General features: G+C 45.0%; 1 protein-coding gene across 3 annotated transcripts in view; it reads right to left on the reverse strand.

Annotated features, from left to right (window-relative positions):
* SUFU (SUFU negative regulator of hedgehog signaling) overlaps positions 1-16,238 on the reverse strand; it is a 113,148-nt gene that overhangs the window by 72,730 nt on the left and 24,180 nt on the right. For all 3 annotated transcript variants that reach the window (XM_081822849.1, XM_081822850.1, XM_081822848.1), the window contains exon 3: positions 4,088-4,224. In XM_081822849.1, coding sequence (XP_081678975.1) covers positions 4,088-4,224 — 137 coding nt within the window. The remainder of the gene's footprint in view (positions 1-4,087; positions 4,225-16,238) is intronic.

Below are 16,238 nucleotides of genomic sequence, written 5' to 3' on the forward strand. Positions count from 1 at the left end.
TATTTGACAGAGAGAGACACAGTGAGAGAGGGAACACAAGCAGGGGGAGTGTGAGAGGGAGAAGCAGGCTTCCCACGGAGCAGGGAGTCCGATGTGTGGGACTCGATCCCAGGACCCTGGGATCATGACCTGAGCCGAAGGCAGATGCTCAACCGACTGGGCCACTCAGGCGCCCAATAATAAAGTCTTTTTTAAAAAAGTTAAAGGACGGAAGGATGGATTTAAGAGGATTTTGGTAATACTATGAATGGCTTCTGCCCCCTTTATTTTCCAAATGTTCCTGAGTGACTAAGCGAGACATGATGGAGCTCACAGGCCATGTGAACCAGTGGAGTCCTCCATATGGAGGATTCTCCAAACCCACTGTCCAGCCTGAGACAGCCAGCAGCCCAGACATCAGGTGAGCTATAGGCAACATAGCATCATGGTTAGGAGAATGGCATAAAGAACTAACTTGCCTGGTTCAAATCTTGCTTTGCACATCCTAGATGTGTGATCTTGGACATGTTATACTTCACCTTTCCATACTGTCTTGCTCTCTGCAACTGTAAAGCCGGTATAACATGGTGTCTAACTCATAGGGCTTTACTGCATATTAAATGAGCACTTGTGACTGTGGCTGGCGCATGGAACACACTACTAAATGTGAGCCCTTTTCTTCACTATTTAGGCCCATAGCCATGGCCTCCTCCCTTGTATCAGTTACCATATACTTTTTAAAATCATTTTCCCAGGGCACCTGGGTGGCTCAGTCGGTTAAGCGTCTGCCTTTGGCTCAGGTCATGATCCCAGGGTCCTGGGATCGAGTCCCATGTCGGGCTCCCTGCTCAGTGGGGAGCCTGCTTCTCCCTTTCCCTCTGCCTGCCGCTCTGCCTACTTGTGCTATCTCTCTGTCAGATAAATAAATGAAATCTTTAAAATAAATAAATAAATAAAACCATTTCCCCATTATTTATTTATTAATAATTTATTGTTCCTGTTCCAAAAAGCATTATAAATATAATATATACAATACATTAATAAAATATAATAAATTAATAATTTATTGTGCCCTGTTCCAAAAAGCATTTCAGGTAGATTTATTTTAGCTATTATTTAAATAGTATGATCCTATTACAGAAAATCTGGAAAACAGAAAACCAAGTAGTATACTTTCAGGAGGGTAGCCATCCTGCTGAGGGCGTGCATTGCCTGACGTGATCTGAAGGCACAATAAACGGGGCCATTGGTGCAGAAGGGACTGTGGAGGTAGCCAGCCAGGCTACACTCAAGAAATAGCCACAACTTTTTATTTTAAAAAATTTCAGTCACGTAGAAAAGTTAGAAGGTCGGTACAAAAATACCCATTTGCCCTTCACCTAGATTCACCAGAATTGTTAACATTTTGCCACATTTGCTTTCTCTTCTCTCTCCTCTCCACACATACTTTATTTTTTTGCCTAATCATTTGAAAGTTAAGTTGTAGAAATCATGTCATTTTAGTCATAAACACTTCAGCTTTTATCTCCTAACATTACATCATATTGCACCCAAGGAATTTCAGTTGTACAGTCCTATTATCTAATATACAATCTATATTTTTTCCAATTGCCCTAAAAATGACCTTTTTTTTTTTCCAATTCAGAATCCAATCAAGGATCACAAGTGCATTTAAACTGTCATGTGTTCTGTAATCTAGTAGAGCCCCCGCCCCTTGCCCTTGCAGATCTTTCACAGCTTTGACATTTTTGAAGAGTCCAGACAGTTTTCTTATAAAATGTCCTACCATCTAGATTTGTCTGATTGTTTGCTCATGATTCAATGCAGGTGAAATATTTTTGGAAAAGTGCTACCCAGTTGATGTTTTATACTGCATACTCCCACACATAAGACACATAGTAATAAGTTGTCCCATTACTGGTGTTGCTATGTTTGATCATTTGGTTAAGGTGATGTCCACCCAAATCCTGTCATTGTAATGGTATTTTTCTCAGTAACAAATAAGTAATCTGTGGAGGGGTTTGAGTCCCTGTGAACATCTTATCTTGTTCCCTGACAATCCTTTTATCCAATGGTTTTAGCATCTGTTGATAATCTGCCTGAATCGATGATCACATTTGTGGTGCAAAACGGTGACTAGTGATGTTTACTGTGTGGGTGAAATGAACTGCTGCAAGTTAAATCTTATTTTTCCACTTACTTGCACTATTACTTCAGAACTTTAATATCAGAACTATTTCAGAAGCTCATCTGCTTGACTCCTCCTGACAGTGATTCATAACACCTGTTTTTACATTTCTCTGATCTCTGTCCACCTGAGCAAGTACATTAAGTGGAAACAAACATATAAATGCACTGGCTTAAGCAGTGGGCTAGGAGTTACCTGTCTATACAAGCAAAAGGTTGGCTAGTCTTTATAGCCCCCTTTCCTACAGCAGATCAAATTCTCCATCAAGAAAAGTTTGTTTTTCCAAAGACAGTTCTTTATCAGAGTCAGCTTCAGGCATCCCAAGAAGGGAAAGAGGGAAGACACAAAGGGTTCAGGCAAGAGACTCCTGGCACAATTTTAAAAAATTCTGCAAACCACATTAGGACAGTACCAAATCCCACGGGCCACTGCTTCAGGCAGCCTGCCTCCCCTGCCCCTATGAACAGGACTTCTTTCCTGGTCAACAATCCTTTAGAACCCAAACATCATCTCCAGACCAACTGCCTTAGAATCCCGGGGAAGCTGATTAAGAAACAGATGCCTCTGTCTCACCTCTGACCAAATGAATCACAGCCATGCAGGGGGGTTGGGACAAACTCCCCAGAGGACCTCATGAGCAGCCAGGTTTGGGAACCCTTGCTTAGAAAGGACCCACTGTAGTCTCCCAAAGGGGACTACTCCATAGAACACAAAATGATAGATAGCAGTTAAGGATCACTCCCATTATGTGATAGCCACCCTGCCAACAACTGACCCCAGGGGTCCAGAATGAGGACAGATGAGTTCAACCTAGAGGATCTATTGCACCCCCAATTTATAACCCACTTGAAGGCTGGGGGAAAAAAGTCACTGTCAGATCTATGGTTCCTCAAATTTAGTCTCTACCAGAAGCATCTGGGGACAACACCCCTAAAAGATTCTGAGTCAGAGGTCTCCTGTGGGGCCCAGGAATGTGGGCTTATAACAAGCTCTCCAGGAGCTTCTGACGCAGGGGATCCACGCTCATCTATGGCAGTCAAAGAGCAAAAGAGTTGGATAAAACTGTCGTGGCCTTCATCTGAAGGCTACTTACCAAACCAAAAAAACAAAATCTGAGGCTATGTGGGAAATGTTTCTGAGTAATTAATTAGCTACACAGAAACATCCAGATGATATGAAACCTTCCACAAAAGGTTTTAAATTTTGCTCTAACATTTTCTCCCACTGGAGGACTATAGGCAGGATGAGCTAAGAGCAGGAGACCAAGGTCCCAACACAAAGTCCCCACTTCGGTTGCCATGTTAGCAGTCTCCAGAGGGGCACCAGGAGCACAGACCATCCCCTGGAGGCCACTTGAATCACATAAATCAAATTTTTCTGACTGTCAAGGTCCTGATTCCAGCTTCTCCCTCACACTGTGAGGGATCAAACTCCCAGCAATTCTTTCTCTCTCTCTCTCTGCCACACCCTCTACTGTTAACCAGTATTAAGGCTTAACCAAGATTAACACATGCGCTTGGGACCCCAGAAATAGAGATGGCTAGGCCACTGGCAGCAGGGAGCAAGGACCATACTAATTATGGGAAATAGGACAGACAGAGAGAGCTGATCAGCTCCATGCTGAGTTGGCCTTTGGCTCGCTGGGAATCTGAAGTATGGCTGGCAGTCTGCAGCAAGGGCTGAGGGTGTCAGAACAGTGGCTGCTGGAGGTCACAGTGGTATAACCTTCTCTTCCCTGGCCCAGGTAGATTCCCACCCAGGAAACATCAGGCAGAACAAATCACCTTCATGGTACAAATGGGGTACAGTACTCCCAGGAAAGGTCACTTCACAGATATCAAAATATGCCTATGAGTTCCCAAAGCCAACCAGGCTCATGGCATAAGGACCCCCGTGCCAGCCAGCTCTTGGCGTTCTTACCTGACTGGAACACGTATCTGGCCAAGCCCTGCATTAGCTCTGCTGGCCATGTTGGGGGGGCAGACTCCCCTGTTTCTCTCTTCAGACGAAATGTCAATTCAAAGCCAAAACCACTAGGCCCGTCTGTTCCTGTAAATCTGGAAGGAATAAAAAACAAATGTTTTTAGTTCAACTACCTTAGGAAAACACTGTTTTTAAAGTCCAATTAAAGTTCTCCCCTATTTTTGGTGGCCTCAGCATCCAAACCCCTTAATCAGAGGAATCTCTCTCAATAGCCTATAAGGAGCCACAATACTAGTCTTGCGCTCCTGCCAGCCACGATACATGGGTATGACCTTGGCCCAGCCAATCAAATTCCCCTGGTGGCACTCTAAATTATGAGTTCCACATTTTGTGGCTCTGGAACATTCCTCTGGGTGATTAAGGTTCCATTACTGAAAATCTTCCTTATTTACACTCCTTATTCCTTCAAGCTGTTAATAAGCACCTACTTAGTTTGCCACAAGTCCTGTTGTATGCTCTGTGAGGACAAGACCCTTTCTCCACTCCCACCTTCACCCTGCCCCACACGGGTACAATCCTTGGGCTGGGCTGGCTGGTCTCCAAACTCGGCATTTGTGGAAAGGTCCCAAGGCAGATTCCAAATACTGGGAGGGCCTGTATTCTTCCTGAAACCCAGCACCCCACACGTGCTCATCAATCGGCATGTGTTCTTCCTGAAACTTGGTGCCCCATGGGCACTCTTCAATCACTGGAATGCTAGGGAATCACGGATTTGTGCCCCCTTCTCACCCAGGTGGCCAAGAATGATGATAGTTACTGCCTCTATGACCGCATGCATCACGGAGATGATGAGGCGAGGGAGGAATGCCTGCCTCTGACCACTAGGAAACACTCAGGCGCTCCCAGTCCTCAGGGAAGTCCCCGAAATGGACTTCTGCCAGAGAGGAAAATGTGGATGAGAAAGCAAGTCCTGGGTGGGGGGGTGACATGCCCCCTTATGGGAGGGAAGCATCCAGGGAGGATTTCCTGAGAGCGCAGGAGGTTTGCCAGCATGGGAAGGGTTAAAAGTTAAAATATGTTCATGATATAATTTTCAGTAATTTTATCTTGTACAAGCATGAGCCACAATGATTATACACATGTAAACTCCTCACCATACAAATACAAACCATAAACTAAGATGACAGCCAACACCTCCTTGCTAAGCGCCCAGAACAGGGAGTCAAGAGGTAAGAGTTTCGAAGGGATGATGATGCCCAACTCTGAAATTCCACATGGCATCTTTCCTTCATCATGCTCCTCATCACCCTTAGGAGGCCAGGCCAGGAGATTGGACAGAAAAAGATTCCAAAGTCTCTGAACCTCGGACACCAGTCCTAACCTTGCCTGTGTGCCTGGGTGAGCTCAGCCTTCCTGTACTTACTGCAGTGGAGAGATAACCTCTGAGAAGCTACGTTCTCCAAAGGACTGAAAAGGAATAAAGTCATCATACTGGTGCCTAATTGTATTTAAAAGAGGTGTCTATGGTTTGCATTTCCTCTGGGTATCTAGCAATGTGGGAGGCAGAATCCATTTTTGAGGGTACACAACTAGAATTTCAGAGACCAGATGAGAAGAAGTTGTTTGGCAAGACACAGTGTAAGCTATTTTCTTCCCTTACTGAACTGTCATACTGGGGGGCAATTCAATGCACGGGGGCTGAGGGAATAGCTAAGCCAGCTGAGGCCAGAAGAGCCACCTCCCCGGGGCTGCAGGCTTGAGAGGAGTGTGAAAATCCGAGGTAATGCAACACTGACTCAGAATTAAAACTCCATCGAAGGAGATGGGTCACTAGGCCAAAGGGAAGATTTCAAGCAGCCTCCAATTAGAAACAGCTTTGTAAAATATATTAGACCATTATCCAGGGCTTTCATCTTGGGCCAAGAAAAATACATGATTTCTAACCACAAAAACTTGAGAAACAGACAAAAAGAACGTATTCCTCAAATTGCGCGATGGGGAGAACCGTCAGATGCAGAGAGAAATCATATGTATCCAAGCAGCACCGCCGCTCTAAGGAAGCTGTGCACGCATGCACACGCGTGCATGAGCGTGCATGCGCGCACGTGCACATGTCCACCATCTGCCTCCATGCGGGGTGCTTTCTGGGCCAGCTCTGTGGTGGGCAGGCCAGCCCTCACTGGGCTAGCTGGGAGGGACAGCCCCGGCCAGATGGTGTCCACCTGCATTTGATTACCACCCACCACGCTGGCTGGACGCAACCTCTAAACTCTGAAACATGCATTTGGAATGGCCCAGCCTCAGGATAAACACACAACCTGGAGCCTGTCAGGTCTCTTTTTCAAAGCAGACTGTCCAGGCAATAGCCAAGTGACAAGGTCATTCAGTCTTTCAAGTCCCTGGAGGGCCTGGCTTGGTCTGGACTTCCTCACGTGAGGGCTTCTCCAGCCGCAGAGGTTTTGTCTGACCAGAGGTTGAAGCCCCTCCTAGGGGGCAGCTGTCTCCCACACCCTCTGAAAAAGAAAAGCGCGAGGGGAAACTGGCACGTGCTGCAGGAGGAGGGAGGTGGGTCAGAGAAAAGAATTTTTCTAACACAGAAGGCTGCTAAAACACCAGCCGGTGGTAAAGGAGGCCAGTGGAATTTCTTCCTACAGAGATTTTAAAGGAATACATTATAGATTCTCCCCAATCTGGCAGGGAGGGGGTGAGGGGTTCTTATCTTGTCTTGTTGCAAGGATGGGTGAGACTATTTCCAGCTCAAGAACTTCTGACCCTGCTCACTGAGGTACCCAGGGGAGAGGATGGCTTTGTCCCAGCGGTTTTGGCAAGCCTAGGGACGGATGTGGCAGCGTCCAGAGTAGTATCAAACCTGCGCACAGAAAGAACCCGTGCCTTTCATCTCAGACGTAGTTGCCCGACCACTGGAACCTGCCCAAAAGCCTGCCCCAAGCACCTGCACTAAGAAGGTATCAATCAGCATCCAAGAGGCCAAAATGACCACTAACACCAGGCAGAGATGAATGGGAACCCAGGAGAGACTTTCTGGTGGAAACACAACAGTTCAGGTGGGCAGAAAAGATGATCTAAAAGTTGGCATCTCGTGCTCAACACCATTAGTTAATAGGGAAGCTCAAATCAAAACCACAGTGAGGTACCACTTCATCCCCTTTACGATGGCTAAAATAAAAGACAATAACAAGTGTTGACGAGTATGTGGAGAAATTGCAACTCTCACACACTGCAGGTGGGAATGTCAAATGGCAGAGCTGCTTTGTAAAACAGTCTGGTAGCTCCTCAAAGAGTTAAACATAGAGTTACCACATGACCCAACAGTTCCACTCCTAGGTATACACTCAAAAGAACTGAAAATATATGTTTACACAAAAAACTGGGGTGCCTGGGTGGCTCAGTCAGTTAAGCGTCTGACTTCAGCTCAGGTCATGATCTCAGGGTCCTGGAATTGGGCCCTGAGTCAGCCTCCATGCTCAGCAGGGGAGTCTGCTTGTCCTTCTGCCCCTCCCCCTGCTCATGCTCTCTCTCTCTCTCTCTCAAATAAATAAAATCTAAAAAACAAAACAAAACAAAAAAAACCTTTTACATTAATATTCATAGCAGCATTATTCATAATAGCCAAAAAGTGGAAGCAACCCAACGTCATCAATGGATGAGTGGACAAACAAAATGTAGTACATCCATACAATGGAATAAAGAAGAATGATGCACTGATACAACATGGATGAACCCTGAAAACATTGTGCTAAGTGAATAAAGCCAGATACAAAAGGCCATATAATGTATGATTCCATTTATACAACATGTCCAGAATAAACAAAGCCAGAGACAAAAAGTAGATTAGTGGTTGCCAGGGGCTAGGGGGAGTCAAGGGGGAGTGACTACTAATGGGCACAGTTTCTTTTTGGGGTGATGGAAATGTTCTGGAATTAAATAGTGATGATGGTTGTGCAACCTTATGAATATTCTGAAAAACACTGAATTGTATACTTTAAAAAGGTAAACTTAATGGTATGTGAATTATATATAAAAAAAAAAAGTTGGTATCTTAGGTACACCTCAGTGCTAGGGGGAGCAAGGCCAACCACACCACGTAAGCCAGGTCTTCGTCTGACTCTACCTATTAATAACTGCTATGATTAACTGAATGCCTATTAAGTTTTAGGCCTTGGACTAAGTACTTATGTCACAGCATTTAATTCTCCAACAAGACTCCGCCACTGTTATGTTCATTTAACTAACATGAGAAAAAGACACTAAAGAGAGTTTAAGTAATATTCCGTATGTCACACAGCAAGCAAGAGACAGAGCTTGCGGGCGCCTGGGTGGCTCAGGTGGTTAGGTGACTGCCTTCGGCTCAGGTCATGATCCTGGAGTCCCTGGATCGAGTCCCGCATCGGGCTCCCTGCTCGGCAGGGAGCCTGCTTCTCCCTCTGACCCTCCCCCCTCTCATGTGCTCTCTCTCTCTCATTCTCTCTGTCTCAAATAAATAAATAAAATCTTTAAAAAAAAAAAAAAAGAGACAGAGCTTGGACTTGAAGTCTGCCTGACTCCAAAGTCCATCTTCTTACTGCCATATGACCTCAGGCAAGACATTTAACCTCTCTGTGCCCCAGTTTCCTCATCCATCAAATGGGGATAATAACAAAACAGTAACTATTTCAGAGTTGTGAGGATTAAATGTTAGAAAATGCCTGGAACACTATAAGCATTGCATCACTTACACTAAGTAAAAGAAGCCAGTCACGAAAGACCATGTATTGTATGATTCCACCGATACGACATGATAAATAATATAACTTGTTTTTTGGTTTTTTTTTAAAGATTTTATTTATTCATTTGAGAGAGAGCATGAGCAGGGGTCAGGGAGGGGCAGAAGGAGAGGGAGAAGCAGACTCCCTGCTGAGCAGGGAGCCCAACACTGGCTTGATCCCAGGACCCCAAGGATCATGACCTGAGCAGAAGGCAGATGTTTAACCGGCTGAGCCACCCAGGTGCCCCATATAACTTGTAATATATAATACAAACTATGTGTATATTATGTAAAATGTCCATAGTAGGCAAATCTGTAGAGACAGAAAGCAGACTGGTGACTATGTAGGTCCGGGGGACTGAGGACAAATGTGGAGTGACTGCTAATGCTTAACTTAACATCTTTTTAGGGTGATGAAGAAATTCTAAAATTAGATTATGATGGTTACATAACTCTGAATGTACTAAAACCACTAAATTATACATGTTAAGTGGGTGAACTGTATGGTATGTGAATTATATCTCAATAAAGCTGTTCTTAAAAATTGAGGGGAACAAGAAAAGATTGATAGTAAAAAAATTCAAACTACAGACATATAGATATAGGTACAGACATACAAAGAGATGTTCAACCTCACTCATGATAGGAGAAACGCAACTTAAATACAAATTAAAGCAACAAGAGGGACAGCTGGGTGGCTCAGTCGATTAAGCATCTGCCTTCGGCTCAGGTCATGATCCCAGGACCCTGGGATCGAGTCCCGCATCGGGCTCCTTGCTCAGTGGGGCGCCTGCTTCTCCCTCTGCCTGCCGCTCCCCCCCACTTGTGCTCTCTTTCTCTGACAAATAAATAAATAAAATCTTTTTAAAAATCTCTTTTAAAAAAATAAAGCAACAAGAGACACGATTCTCACCCATCAGATCAGCAAAATTAAAAAAGTAGGATATTCTATTGGTGAGGCTGTGGAGAAAGAGGTATTTTCATACACTGCTGGTGGGGATACAAGTTAGTACAACCATTTTGGAGGGTAAGTTAGCAATACCTAACAAAATTACATCTATTTTACCTTTTGACACAGCAATCCCACTTCTAAGAATTTGTAATTGCAAAATATTGGAGACAACCTAAATGCCCATTCATAGAAGAGTGGTTCAAAGAGTATTATGCAGCTATGAGGAAGAGCTAACAAACTGATATGGATACTGTCAAGTAAAAAAAGGCAAAAAGTACTACAGTATACTACCTGTTGAGGAAGAAAGAGGGGGAGACAGTAAAATATACATACATCTGCTCATTTGTGCAAAAAGCAACACAGCAAGAATAAATCAGAAACTACTAAGATTAGCTACCTACAGGCAGTAGGTAGGAACAAGGTGGAAAGGACTGCAGGGCGGGGGGGCAGGGCACATTTCTCTGAATATATATCCTGGTGTACAACAGGTGCTCAATAAAGACGAAAAGAACGAACGAACAGGCTCAGGCAGCAACCCTTTCCATCCAGATCCAGTCTGACCCCAGAGGAAGTGGCCCTGCTGGCCTCCAGGTCCTCTCGTACCTGTGGAAGTGCTCTGGCAATCCTACAGTGAAGCTGGCAACAAGCCTTACCCCTCTCACGGCACAAATGTGACCACCCACCTAACTTTTCAGGATGTGTTTGCCTACTGTAAGCCCACAGCTCAGGATGTGGCAACATACCTGCGCTGCAAGGCAAACACTCTCGGCATTGGATAATTACACTCAGCTGGGCCCTGGGCTGAAGAAGTGTGCTGCCGGGGAAGGGTGCGGTGAGAGCCAGCCCAGGTATCCAGGGCTCTTTCACTTCCCTCTCGGAAAAGCAGCAAACACCCACCAGCCATCAAAAGACCAGTGGGTCAGGAAGAGTCAATACATTAATCTGATCTACTGCTCTGTCTGGGCAGTTTAAATTCCAGAATAACAAACAGGAGCCCTGGTCGGTGTACCCAGAAACAAATGTGGAGGGGCCAGGAAACAGGAAATGGATCTAGCCCTTCCCCTCATCCTTCTGGCCATCTCCAGCCTCCCCTGATCTGGGGAGGCTCCAGCTCTTGACCTAGTTCCTAAAAAGACTTCATCGTGGGCCCGAGGACTCTGGTGTCGCTGAAATAGGGCGACCAACTTGTCCTTGTTTTTGCGGGACTTTCCTGGCTTTAGAATTGAAAACCTCACGTCCTGGGAAAGCCGTTAATCTCAGGCAAATGGGAACAATCACCCAACACTTAAGTGTCACTACCTGACCCACACAAAGAAAATGCCGCCCAATCCAAAAGCGCCCAATCCAAAAGCACCAAATATGCATCAAGAGCCACCAAAATGTCAGCAGAATCTCTGCAGCCAGGCTGCCTCTGCTCAAGTTCTGGCTCTGCTACTTCCTGGCTGGAGGGCAAATCATATATCCTCTCTGTGCCTCAATTTCTTCATCTGTAGAAACAGAGATATGAAGAATAAACCCTAAGGTAAACTCTGGAGTCCAGGTGATAATGATGTGTCAATGTAGATCCATCAATTGTAACAAATGTGCCATTCTGGTATTGGATGCTGACAGTGGGGGAGGCCGTGCATGTGTGCGGGTGGAGGGTATATATGGGAACTCTACATCCACTCAATTTTGCTGTGAACCTAAAACTGCTCTAAAATATAAAGTTCATTTAGGGCGCCTGGGTGGCTCAGTCGTTAACTGTCTGCCTTTGGCTCAGGTCATGATCCCAGGGTCCTGGGATCGAGCCCTGTATCGGGCTCCCTGCTCCACGGGAAGCCTGCTTTCTCCCTCTCCCTCTGCAGCTCCCCTCTGCTTGTGCTCTCTCTCTCGCTGTCTCTCTGTCAAAAAATAAATAAAATCTTTAAAAAAATAAAGTCCGTTTAAAAAAATATTAAAAAGTCCATTTTTATTTATTTTATTTGTTTGTTTGTTTCAGTAGGCTCCACACCCATTGTGGAGCCCAACACGCAGCCTGAACTCATGACCCTGAGATCAAGACCTGAGCCAAGGTCAAGAGTCAGACGTTTAACAGACTGAGCCACCCAGGTGCCCCTAAAGTCTATTTTTAAAAAATGGAGACATGAGGGGCGCCTGGGTGGCTCAGTCATTAAGCGTCTTCCTTTGGCTCAGATCATGATCCCAGGGTCCTGGAATCGAGCCCCACATCGGGCTCCCTGCTTCACCCTCTCCCTCTGCCTGCTTCTCACCCTACTTGTGCTCACTTTCTGTCAAAAAAATAAATAAAAAATTAAAATAAAAAAAATAAAATGGAGATACAAGTAGCCATCATGTGGGAGCTACTTAAATGAGTTAATGCATATGAATCCCTCAGAGCAGTGCCTGGAACACAGCACGTACTGTCTCAGTGTCAGCTATTATCTATAGAGTTCCCAGTTCTGGAAATTCACCCTAAGAGCATAATCTTGTATTTGGAAAAAGTCTTGTGCATAAATATATTCCATGGTATTTTAAGAGTAAAGAATCTAGAAGCAGTCTAAATGCTCGACAAGCTGAGGTAAGCTGAGTTCTGGTGCATGGAGTGCTGAGACATCACACAGTCATTAAAACTGAGAGTTCTGGGGGTGCCTGGGTGGCTCAGTCATTAAGCGTCTGCCTTCGGCTCGGGTCATGATCCCAGGGTCCTGGGATCGAGCCCCGCATCGGGCTCCCTGCTCCGCGGGAAGCCTGCTTCTCCCTCTCACACTCCCCCTGCTTGTGGTCCCTCTCTTGCTGTGTCTCTCTCTGTCAAATGAATAAATAAAATCTTTTAAAAAAACAAAAAAAAAACTGAGAGTTCTGAAAACAGGACCAATCTCTGAGCTTTGAGAAGTGAAGGGAAGCCTTGTGGTTGTTGGTGGGAATGTACAGTAGTGCAGCTACAAAACAGTACGGTGGTTCCTCAAAAAAACTAAACACAGCTTTATCGTATGATTCAGCAACTCCATTTCTGGGTATAACCCAAAAGAAATGAAAACAGTGACTCAAACAGATACTCGCACACCCATGTTCATAGCAGCATTGTTCACAGTAGCCGAAAGGTGAAAACAACCCAAATGTCTATTCATCGGTAAATGGATAAACAGAATGTGGTATGTCTACACAATGGAATATTATTCCACCTTAAAAAGGAAGGAAACTCTGACACATGCTACAACATGGATGAACCTTGAAAACATTATGCTAAGTGATATAAGTCAGACACAAAAGGGCAAATGTATGATTCCACTCATATGAGGTCCCTAGAGTAGTCCAATTCACAGACACAGAAAACAGAATGGTGGTTGCCATATCTCCATTAAAAAATGCAGATATGAGTAGTAGAATGGGGTGGGGGAGGTGGAATGGGGAGTTATTGTTTAATGAGTACAGAGCTTCAGTGGGAAGATGAAAAAGTTCTGGAAATGGATGGTGGTGACAGCTATATAACAATGTGAATGTACTTAATTTCACTGAACTGTACACCTAAAAATGGTTAAAATGGTAAATATAGATTTTACTAAACAGTCATGAAAAACCATGAAACAAAATCTCATACAAAGTGATTCAAAATATTTGTGCAGGGGCTGCCGGGTGGCTCAGTTGGTTGAGCAACCGACTCCTCATTTCGGCTCATGAGGGTCATGATCTCAGGATTGTAGGATCGAGCCCCATATTGGGCTCCATGCCCAGTGCGGAATCTGCTTGTCCCTCTCTCTCTGCTCCTCCCTCTGCTTGTGCTCTCTTTCTCTCTCTCTAAAATAAATAAATAAAATCTTAAAAAAGCATATTTGTGCATACATACACAATGGAAAAATATATGAAAAAATATATGTGAGGAAAAGACAGGAAGAAAAGGCAATAAAATTATCATAGTGGCTATCACAGTGCAATTTTTCTTTTTCAAACTTCTTTGTATTTTCCAAATTTTCTACTCTTTATAATCTCTGGTCTAGACTGTAAACCCCACAAGGACAGGGCTGTGTCTTATCCACTGCTGTATCTGCCAGACTTCTCACAGAATCTACTGGCTGAGGGTACATATTGGACATTCCAGGTATGACAGGAGAGGCCTGTAGTCAGCACCCTCTCTCCCCACGGGTGGCTTGGATACTTCCATTGGTATCTGAAGCAAGGAATGCTGGGCCAACTAAGGTGGCTGTCAAGGGTCCACCTTGTGGGGGTGGTACCTCTAAAGTCAGGTCTAGGGACTGTGGCTCAGTCTCAAGCTCAATATTGTTGTCAAAAGAAAAGGAAGAGTACACTATTTGCCTCAGGAAACATATGGCACAGGAGGCCAGGCCAGTCCAATCCCAGAACCACTTCATTCCCTATAAAGACTCCTGTTGTCTCTCCTTCCCCTTTCCTCTCTCCCTACTTCTTGGTGGTTCTTCCCCTCTAATCAGCCCTACTTGGAAATTAGGCTTAGTTCCTGGCCTTACTGGGTTGGACATCCTCTCCCAGAAGAATGGAGCCTGTAGGTCCTGTCCCTGGGGAACAGACTGCAGACCTTTTCCCTTGGTGGCTTTCCTCCACAGGCACCCATAACCTCCATTTGTGTCTCTAATAGGCATAGGGAAAAGCCTAGCCTTAGCCCCAACTGGACCCAGAGATTACAAAAAGCCCTAAACTGAAGACCTCCAGTAGCTCTGGGGCTCTGCAAGGAGGCTGCCTATCTCTTCTCCACCTCTGCCTCTCAGAGCAGTGCCAAGCACATTCAAGGACCACTCATCCAAACTCCAGCACATGTTTGGAGCACCATGTTTCTTGAGGTGAATTTGCTCCAAGGCCCTCAGTAGTGCCCCAAACCTCATGATGCCCTGCCTCAGTCAGTTAAGTGTCCAACTCTTGGTTTCGGCTCAGGTCATGATCTCAGGGTCCTGGGATTGAAACCCATGTCAGGGTCCACGCTCAGCACAGAGTATGCTTGAGATTCTTTCCCCTTCCCTCTACCTCCCCCTCTGCTCCTCTCCCTGCTCATGCTCTCTCTTTCTAAAATAAATAAATAAGATCATTTTTAAAAAAGAAGAAATTGTATATGGTCCTTTACTTGACCATTGTTTTCTTGTTGAATAGCTTCCAAAGCTGCACTCTTTTGTACTTTGGCAAAGATCTTAATGCATATTGCTTTTTTGCTTGTTTTCCCTCAATAACTCATATTTGGGGAAATCCACATTATTCCCTTGGATTTAGAGTCCCAGAATAAGAGATTTTATTTATTTATTTTTTTTTAAAGACTTTATTTTTTTATTTTTTTTAAGATTTTTATTTTATTTATTTGACAGAGAGAGAGATAGAGCAGGAACACAAGCAGGGGGAGTGGGAGAGGGAGAAGCAGGCTTCCCGCCGAGCAGGGAGCCCGATGCGGGACTCGATCCACGGACTCCAGGATCATGACCTGAGCCGAAGGCAGTCGCTTAACCAACTGAGCCACCCAGGCGCCCCAGAATAAGAGATTTTAGAAGTTGGTCTGAGCACTAAAGAAAGAAGGCATTCCGACTAGGATCCAGGTGTGTGCTATCACATGCAGCCAACTTCTTCCACCTTTTGGTGTAGGGTCACCAAACTGGTAGGTAAAGGAAATGAGGCACGCCCCAAGTGTCAGGCAGCATTTCTGATATTGACCAGTTTCTCTGCTCCCAGGTCCCACTATATCTAGGCCAATACCAATGCTGCGCTGTGACACCAAACCAACCTCCATGTCCCAAACACACCCCCCACCCCATACCATGACTACTGCCGCCCTCAACCTGGAAGGCCCTTCTAGACCAGTCTTATCTTCCCAAATCCTCTTGCCAAAGCTCTTCTCAATTACCGTGTCTTTTGCTCTTTTTTATGCTTCCCCCCCCAACACTATGTTCTCTCAAAGCACTGTTTTGTCTCTAATACAGTTCTTTGTGTGGTCTCCCTTACATGTTAAGCAAGGGTCTCTCACATTATACTGTGGAGTCCTGCCATTATTCTACTTCTTTGTAGTTCCCCAAAGTGACACACACTGAACCCAGAACAATGCTGGTACTTAGTAGGTATCAAAAGATATCACCGACTCCTGGTGACATGCACATACTGAGACTAAACAAATGTTTATTAACTAGACTGAATCTGAGAAAAAAGGCAAAGTTTTATAAGATTTAGAATGGTAGGTTAAGAGGTAAGGAGGAAAATGCTAGACTAAGGTTATGGGCTGAAGACCTGAGGCAGAGTGGTGAGCCCACCAGCAGTGACCAGGAAGCCAGGAAGTGAGGAAGGTAGACATCAGAAATTCTTAGTCTTGGTCTCCCTGGACCCTTTGGAGATCCCAGGGTAGACTTAGGGTGGCAATTATACAAAATTATACCACTCTAGGATCCTATAAGATGCCAGAGAGGAGTCCAGGGACATGGGCAAGAATACAGGGAATGGAGGTCGCC

Source organism: Leptonychotes weddellii, chromosome 6 (genome assembly GCF_054177405.1).
Source record: "Leptonychotes weddellii isolate Sample4059 chromosome 6, ASM5417740v2, whole genome shotgun sequence".
NCBI classification, from domain to species: domain Eukaryota; kingdom Metazoa; phylum Chordata; class Mammalia; order Carnivora; family Phocidae; genus Leptonychotes; species Leptonychotes weddellii.